Source organism: Corvus brachyrhynchos, unplaced genomic scaffold (genome assembly GCF_000691975.1).
Source record: "Corvus brachyrhynchos isolate BGI_N302 unplaced genomic scaffold, ASM69197v1 scaffold47, whole genome shotgun sequence".
In the NCBI taxonomy this organism is placed as follows: domain Eukaryota; kingdom Metazoa; phylum Chordata; class Aves; order Passeriformes; family Corvidae; genus Corvus; species Corvus brachyrhynchos.
The window spans coordinates 434,704-442,931 of record NW_008239292.1 but is presented as its reverse complement, the minus strand read 5'-3'; the positions used below and the strand labels follow the sequence as shown (position 1 = coordinate 442,931).

General features: G+C 52.5%; 1 protein-coding gene across 2 annotated transcripts; it reads right to left on the bottom strand.

Moving 5' to 3' along the window:
- Positions 1-753: 753 nt before the first annotated feature.
- Positions 754-6,576, bottom strand: MYL4 (myosin light chain 4). 2 transcript variants are annotated; one of them, XM_017740568.1, is made up of 7 exons: positions 5,443-6,576; positions 4,588-4,615; positions 3,904-4,053; positions 3,184-3,357; positions 2,702-2,779; positions 1,918-1,961; positions 754-839 (listed from the first exon to the last, which is right to left on the bottom strand). In XM_017740568.1, the coding sequence occupies exons 1-6, from the start codon at positions 5,527-5,529 to the stop codon at positions 1,933-1,935; spliced, it is 546 nt and encodes a 181-aa protein (XP_017596057.1). In that variant the 5' UTR covers positions 5,530-6,576; the 3' UTR covers positions 754-839; positions 1,918-1,932. The 2 variants fall into 2 exon arrangements, with proteins under 2 accessions (XP_017596057.1, XP_008636688.1); XM_008638466.2 differs by lacking the exon at positions 754-839 and having other exon boundaries at positions 1,715-1,961; positions 5,443-6,573.
- Between the last annotated feature and the right edge of the window lie 1,652 nt (positions 6,577-8,228).

Sequence of the window (8,228 nt, the reverse complement as noted above, 5' to 3'; positions counted from 1 at the left end):
TAGAAACCTTCAAAACTAGACTTTTGGATCTCTCATTGATACAGATCAAAGAAGGTTTTTGATGCTTTATCTGACATTTTGGTGTTTTTAAGGGTGTTTGCTGACTGGGACAAGCAGCGCATTGATGAAGGAGCCGTGCCTGCGGGTCCCTCTGTGACAGGGACAGTGGCAGGGCCAAGCAGGTCCCTCTTTGCTCCATGGTGCTGTTCAGCCTGGACCTGGAGGGAATGCTCGTGGGACAGTGTGATGAAGAATGGATGGGTTACAGGTTTGTAAAAGGATTGATTTTAGGGCAGAGAGGAAATTAAGAACCTCCCAAACCTGAAGGATGTCTCTTTGATGCAATCTGTCCCTTGTGCTCTCCTTGCTCCACGTCTGCATCAGCAAGAGGTGACCAGACTGCAGCCCAGCTCCTGCCCAATGCCAAGGGAAGGGCAATGATCCTCACTTACAAGTCTGAACTCTTGTTTTGCATTCCTTGCCTTTTCCCCCTCTCCCTGTGGGGAATGGGAATACCCTGTTACCTCTGAGACCTGGTGAAGACCGAGGGGTCTCCTCCATCCACTGTGTCCGTAAGTAGTCCCAAGCCAAACCAGACAAACCATGTAAGGGAGGAAGGAATGAAATTTAATGAGCCAAATGTCACAGGGAAAACCTGAAAAGAGTAACTTGAGGTTTAAAACCTAGTTGCAGATATGTCCCAGAATACCAGGTTTAGGCACACACAAGTGGTGGCCAACGCTTCGCGACGGCTTAGGCAAAACATCTCGTGGAAAGCACATGGATGGAGGAGTCTTGCTTTTCCTGGTGCTCAGGCAGGTTCAAGCATTTCTGAGAGCCTGGGAGAAGCAGGAGAGGACTCAATACAAAGAATCTTTGGGATGAGAGAATTCAGGGTATTCCTTCTCAGATGAACCCAAAATGTCAAGAGCTGTAAGTCCACACCATTTAAAAAAGAGTTTTATATGCAAATAGTTATGTGAAGAATTAAACCTCCTGGCAGCATATGCCACCCAACCATCTATATTGCTGAGCTGATGAACAAGAACTGGAGAGAAATGGATTAAAAAGAAGATTAAAAGGATGCTGAACATTCGAAGTTCAGACTTCTGTCTGTCTGCATTTTAACCTTCTGATGTTTAAGAGATTTTGGGAGGGGAGAGATTTTTAAATGTTTAATTTGTATATTTAGCAGTATCTGAAGGTCATTTTTACTTTTTTTTTCTGGCCTCCTGGCTTTTACATAGCTGAGGGAAGAAGAAGTGTTTAAAAAAGTAAATAGATAATGAAACCATAAGAAATTGGCAGGGGAAGCTGGGGCCAGGCAGCAATGTGGATTTTCTTTTCAATTGAATAGATTTTAGAGGGGTAATTCACCCTCAAAGGGGATGAATTTAGGGGATAATTCATCCCCTCAGCAATGTTTCTCTGTTTTCCTCAAGCAGATCTCTAGGAACACAAAAAAGCTTAACAAACATCCATGGTACATTTTCCATATTCTTTCTAACATTAATGGGAATGTTGATATTTCTCAGTTTGGAAATTTCTTCTCTAAGTACTTAATATTTTCTTAGCGTCAAGTCATTCACTGATGCAGGTTTAAAAACATTTATTTCCACTGGCTGCTGTTGACTCCCTCAGCTCCATAAACCACCCCTTTCTTTCCGAGCAGACTCCACACAATTACCCAGCCCACAAATGACCATGATAGGGGTGATGCTGTCCTGATAAATTTTAATTGGTAGGAGTTACAAATGAAATTGCTTATCATCAATGTAACTTTTGTGCCTTCAGAGCTGGGATTATTCCTGTGGCATTAATCCACTGCAGGTCTGGGTTTTGGCTTCTCTGCCCCTGGCTGTTACTTGCAGGATTTCCAATTTTGGAGTGAGCAGCAGGGGATGCTGCTGAACTCACCTGAAGTTTCTCCTTTCAGCCAGACATGATGTGCTTGACAAAAGCTGAGGAGAAATGAGAGTGTGAGAGGTCAGGACATGCTGTGAGCTGGGGCGGGCAGGTGGAGAGGCAGGAGGGGGACCCCCAGCCCAGACACCCCAGGGATGAAGGGGATGCTCTGCCAGGACTGATATTCCTCTTTCTGTTCCCACTTCTTGCATGCTATCCCCAACCTGGTCAGAGTGATGCCAACCCTTGGAGATAAGGCAGTACCATTATCCCCAGTTTTCTGAGGCCAAGAGAAATGGGTCCCCTCTTTTCCTCTCTCTGCTCTCCAATTTTAGGCATTCCCAAATTTAACCACCTCCTATTCCAGATTTTCACCCTCTTGGAGCTGCAAGTGATCCAGGTCTCCAAATGTTCCCAATTAGCCTCTGCTGTGAAAGATGCTGGCTTTGTTTATTTTTGTTTATTTTCAATAGCTTGCAACAAAATGGTGCCAAAACAGCCCTGAACTCCTTGGAAACATGCTGTCTTCAGCTGCTTTTCCTGGAAATCACTGGTACAACCACCTTGTTCCCACCCCGGCTGACATGTCTCAGTGCTTTTTTGGAAAGGCTTTGGAGGGTGGTCCACACCTCCCTTCCAGTGATCATCAGTGTCATAGAATCATGGAATCATTAAGGTTAGAAAAGACCATTAAGATCATTGAGTCCAACCAGAGCCCTTGCAAAGGATGGATTTTGCACCCTAAGACACGACAGTCATATCTGAGATGGCCCCAATGGGAATCTCTTGCTCCTACCTTCATAGTTGATACAGCCATTGGCATCTTCCTGCCCTGCCATGAGCTGCTCCACCTCGCTTTCCGTCATCTTCTCTCCTGGAAGAGGAGGATGGAGAGGTGAGGGGAAGGGTTTTCAGCCTGCCAGGACCTTCCTGTCTTTCTTCCAGATAACCAAAGACACCAGAGGAAGAAGGGGATTAAAGAAGAGCTGTGTGCCACTACTGAGGAATGCTGGTGGGACATTGTGGAGAGACCACACTGCAGCTGTTGTTTGATAACTGAGGATGTTCTGGAGTCCCCATTTTGCCGGGATCATGCATGAAGCTGTGGCATAAGATGGAAAAGGCCACGCATTCAGGAGTCATTGACTCCTAAAAGAGACAATGAGCAGCAGAGCGAAAAGGGTCTCTGCGGTATGTGAGGCCAGCCAGCTACCTGAGCCACTTGTCCAGAAAGAGCCTGGGGCCCATGCCCTGCTCCCCCCTGGAGCCAGCCCGTACCCAGCGTGACCAGCACATGGCGCAGCTCAGCCCCCATGACCATCCCGTTGCCCTCCTTGTCGAAGACACGCAGCCCTTCCACAAAGTCCTCGAAGGTGCCCTGCTCCTTGTTGCGGGTGAAGTGCTGCAGGATGGGGAGGAAGGTCTCAAAGTCCAGCATCTTTGTGTTCATTTCTGGAAGGGGAGGAGATGAGGTCAGAGACGAACCTCATGGGGCTGAATTCAGCCTCTGAGGGCCTCCTGATTAACTTTCTTGCTCTCTTTTCCATCAGAGTACAGGGGAGAAGCCCCATGAGGAGATGGAACTATTATATTAGACTTGAGATTGGAAGATCCATATGAGGAATAGAGTATTAACATCAGGGGACTGCACAGAGACCCCTGATATCAGCCCAAAATTAAACCATCAGGTGGGCTGTCTGTCACCATGGTAATATGGCCACACTGGGACTGTTTGGGTTATACTGGTTTGCACCAGTTCAGGATAAGGTCTGCTAAGCATCACTTGCCACCATTCCTGTGTGAGGACTGCCTCTCCCGTATGTCATCATCCATGGTATGGGGGAGTGAAGGAATTACACAGGAATGAAGCTTATCTGCATAATTTCCTTTCCAGTTCCTTCACCTTGCAGGGTTCTTCCTACAGGGAATGTAACCCTCTACTTGCTGCCAGGGAGAACAGGAATTGCTTGTCCCACCCTGTCCCCAGCTTGCCGTCACCTTCTGGTTTGGGCTTGCCCAGCACCTTGAGGACCTCTGCATTGGTGGGGTTGTGGCCGAGTGCCCGCAGGACGTCCCCGCACTGTCCGTAGCTGATCTGCATCGTCCCCGCGGGCGTCCGGTCAAACAGCCCGAAGGCTTCTCTGAACTCTGCAGGGAAGAAGAGCTCAGAGCGGCCCCATTCCCACTCCAGCAAAGCACGTCGTGCCTGGCCAGCAGGGAAGGGACGGACACGTGCGCGCTGTGCCCTCTGAACACGTCGCAGCCCTGAGTGAGCTTGAGCAATGCGGGCTGACTGTTGCCAGACTCCTTGGACGAGTGGCTTGGCTGCTCGGGCAGGTTTTGTCACCTCTGCAGAGCTGGCTGGGTGACCTGCTGGATCCCTGCACTCTCAGCAGCTGGCTTTGCTGCAGGACATCTCTACTTATCCCCTTTTCCACTCGGATCTCCACTCTCTGGGGGTGTTCCTCCCACCAGAATCCCTGACTTTGACCCAGGCTGCATCTCGCACCATGAAGGAAAAATATCTTTTCCCTGCCAGGCTCTGGATCCTGCTGGTCTTTCCCCAAAGAGGGGATTTGATGTGTGGGGCCTCGTCTCTCATGTCTGTGGTGAAAAACTAGCTGGAAAAACAATTCCCCATTTCTAAAGCCATCTCTGAGAGAATCTGAACTCAGCACTTACCTTCAATCTGCTCTGCTGTGAATTCGATCTGTAGAGAGAAGAGAGCAGAGCTGGGCATGAGAGGTGTGCTACTGCTGGGGGGAGCAAAGGGACTCTTCCCCTCTGGACCTCTCCCTCCTTGGGCTTGGGGCAGGCACCGTATCCATGCCGTGTCCCATACCTATGCCATGTCTGGCTGTGCTGTGTCCCCGACTGCTGCTGCCCTTGCTGTGGAGCTGAGATCCCTGTGGAGAGCACAGCTGGCAGCAGCGGGATGGGCAGGCAGGAGGGATGCTCAGACCACAGTCAGGACTATTTTGGGTGGAAAGGATGTTATTTTAAGGCCTGATCCCAAGTTCAAGTGATTAAACAGTCTCCATGCTGAGCCTGCTCTTAATAACTCTCCTGCCACAGCTCTGGCTTAAAAATGTGAGTATCCCGAGGAATCACGGAAAAAGCGAGCTCCTGTTGTGGAGCCATTGGATAAAGGATGCTCTTACATGGAGGAGGCAACAAAGGCAACAAAATACTTCAGGATGGAGACAGTGGGTGGCAGAGAAGCCTTTTATTGCTGCTGGCCCCGACACGGGCTCTCAGCAGGAGCTGGGGGGTTCGACTCTGCAGCCGGAGCTCCGCGAGCAGCATCCTGGTTCCCTCCAGTGAGTGCTGGGCAGGGCTGGGTGGGGAAGACTGAGACATCCCCCCAGCGAGGACAGCATCACTCCCAGCCTGCTGCATCCACACAATCAGATAATTTTCCCCTCCCAAGGCTGGCTTCCAGCCTGGCTAATGCCATTTGCACAGCGCTTTGCATCGCCTGTGTCTGGCAGATGACAGGCACGGAGAAACACGGTGACATCTTCATTCCTCACTCACCTTCACGCTCTTGGGATCGAAAGCAGGCTCCGATCCTGGAGCTGCTTTGGCTGCTTCCTTCTTCGGGTCGGGTTTCTTGAGCGGCATCGTGCCGGGATTTGCGGAGGTGCGGGATGAGTCCTGCCGCCCAGCGAGGGAAGCGAATGAGGGATGAAAGGCAAAGGCTGCTCCTTCCCTTATATACAGAGCCCAGTGCTCACCCTGGAGGGCAGGCCAGCTGCTGAAGCAACTGCTACTTACTATAAAAGGAAGAAAACTCAAACGAGAGGGGCCCCAATTTGACAATTGCCCATTGTCATCAGCTCCTGGCTCCACGGAGCCACCAGCTGCCCCCCCCAGCTGCAAAAGGGGGGACGTGTCCCCCTCCAGCACCTGCACCGGGTGGGCTGCATGGGGGCTGCTTGCTAAACGATCACTGAAACCTAAACGCAAATGGCCACGGGGGCCCGGCAAGAAAATAGCAACAGGATGGCTGATAAACCTGCCCTGATACCCACAGGGAAATGTGCCTGGTTGCAGGCAGCCCGGCAAGGGCCAGCACTGCAGAGCCCTTTTAAGACCAGGATTTATGAAGAGCTGCTTCAAAGGAGCTCAGAACTCTCTGAACACTGCCTTGGCCTCATGCTCAGGGTCTGCTTTGCCCCAGTCTCTCCCCAGGGCTGAGCTTGTGCCCTGGAAAAGACCAGTGTAGGTGCTCACCTCCCTCAGGATGGCTAAGGAGGAAACACAAATGATGGCCAAAGGCACAACTGAATCCATCAGCGCAGATCTTTCCCAGCCTAGCACCACCCATCCCAAGCACCTACAAAACGTGCAGGGCCGATGGGGTCTCCTTTTGGCTCCTCTCCAGGTGCTGGGCAGGCTCTGGTGGGAGATGCCCCTGCTCTCACCCTCCTTCCAACTGTTTGAAGACCCACAAAAGGCACAGAACTCACTGAAGTTCCGCATCCCAGAAAATGGGGCTTGAGGGTGATACTGAGACATTCTAAACCAGTAACTTAAACGAAGTGTGGGGCACCAGGGCACAGGAGGAGTTACGGGGGTCATTCAGGAGGAGGGAACAGCCACAAACTCCTGGGAATTTGCTATATGCCATCATCTCCTGATTGCTAGCGGGGACTGGGGAGCTGAGGGGGCTGGATGGCTGTCATTTGCAATCACTGTTTTCCAGAGCTCTCTAGAATACTAGTCATTTGGCAAAAAAACCCAACATGTTTTGCTAAGTGTGAACTCGGAGCCTGGGTCAGGTTTCGCCTGGGAAATCAAGGGAATCAAATTGCCCCTGAGCTGCCTCCCCCTCAGCATCCATCTGACACCAAAATAACCTCACCTTAACTCCATCCTCACTCCCCAGAATCCCTCTTCTGGGTCAGAAATCAGACCCAGCAGAGCCTTCAGAAAACATTCATGGTGCAGTTGGACTGTTTATCCCTCGGTTGCCCTCCGTGCCCATGCAGCATCCCGAGGAGCTGCTGACAGAGCTCGTGTCACACCCACGCCATGGCCCGGGCGGTGCAGACAGGCAGCTGCCCCCGATGTCCCCAAACCCTCCTTGATTTTCAGCTGATGGCCACTGCAGGGCTTGTGTTGCTGTCTGATTCCAGCAGCAGGAGCAGCAGCCCCTCCTGAGCCCTGTCCTTGGGATTTGCGGTGCTCCCTCGGCCTTCCCTCGCTGCAGGAGCCCAGCAGGACTCTGACCCTCATCATGCAGTCATGGGGGCTCATGGCTGGGGCCAGAATGAGCTGCCTTGCCAGGAAAACCCCAAGGGAGGCTCCAGGGGCTCTGCTGCTCTGTGCAGGATTGGGGCACTCACGGAGGCAGCAAGAGCTGTGTCTGGCCATGGATTACACGGGCCAAGGGAGGGGCCCAGGCTGGGAGCTGCTGTTCCAGGGATTTGGCACTGCGCTGTTGAATTCCATCCTCATCCCACTAATGACAACCTGCTTGGGGAAAGAGGGCTCCCCTCTTTGTGCCCCAGGGGGACACAAGGTGTTGGAACTGGCTGGGTGGTGGGAGCAAGCTGGGCATCAGCATGATCCTGAAAGGCAGGGGGCAGCCCTGGGGCCGCCACAGGGGGATGCAGGGGGATGGTGACAGCTGCAGTGGGACCAGCTCTGACCTGATGCCCAACGACAGCGTGGGACCCCGTGCGGGTGGCTGCTCCCTCCACCCCCCAGCCCCAGGATGGAGCCTCCAGCCCCTCTCCACAGGAGACCGAATGCAGACATGCCCTGAGGTCACTGTGGGTGCCTGGGGGAGCAGGACAGATCCCAGCACATGTCCCCAAAACACATCCCAGCCCCCGGAGAAGGAAAAGGGTTAAACTGGTGTCTGCCTGAAAGACATCCTAACGCAGGAGCATCAGCTCGAGGTGCTGCTCACGTGCTTGCACCCTCTGCCTCCCTGCTTCTAGCCACCTCGCTGGGATTTCCCCCACCTTCCTCCGGCTCCTTGGGACCAGTCTGGGGCTGGAGGGGACTTGGGGGCAGTGGGGGAATGCTGTGACAGCTGAAAAATGAGCCACCAGGCAGTGAGAGAAGTTTCTGAAAAGAGAAGAGGAATCTGCCTTGAATGAAGAGGATTTTAGCACCTTGGGCTAAGCCAATAAACCTCTGCCATCCCCATCCGAACGGGAATTGTTTGCACACGCTCCCAGAGCTGCTTAAAGCAGGCAAGACACAAAGAGAGAATAGGATCAAGCATGATGGGGGGAGAAACCGCCCTGCCTGGAGAGCCTGTGAGCAGATCCCTATAGCCGTGCCGGGGCAGTGCCCGCAGGGACAGG

Excerpts from the sequence above, each read along its gene's own strand:
- MYL4 (XM_017740568.1), bottom strand. The coding sequence starts at position 5,529 with ATGCCGCTCAAGAAACCCGACCCGAAGAAGGAAGCAGCCAAAGCAGCT. Across the intron at positions 4,616-5,442 it reads TCGATCCCAAGAGCGTGAAG|ATCGAATTCACAGCAGAGCA; the intron begins GTGAGTGAGGAA and ends TTCTCTCTACAG. Across the intron at positions 1,962-2,701 it reads TGGCTGTATCAACTATGAAG|CTTTTGTCAAGCACATCATG; the intron begins GTAGGAGCAAGA and ends ATTTCTCCTCAG.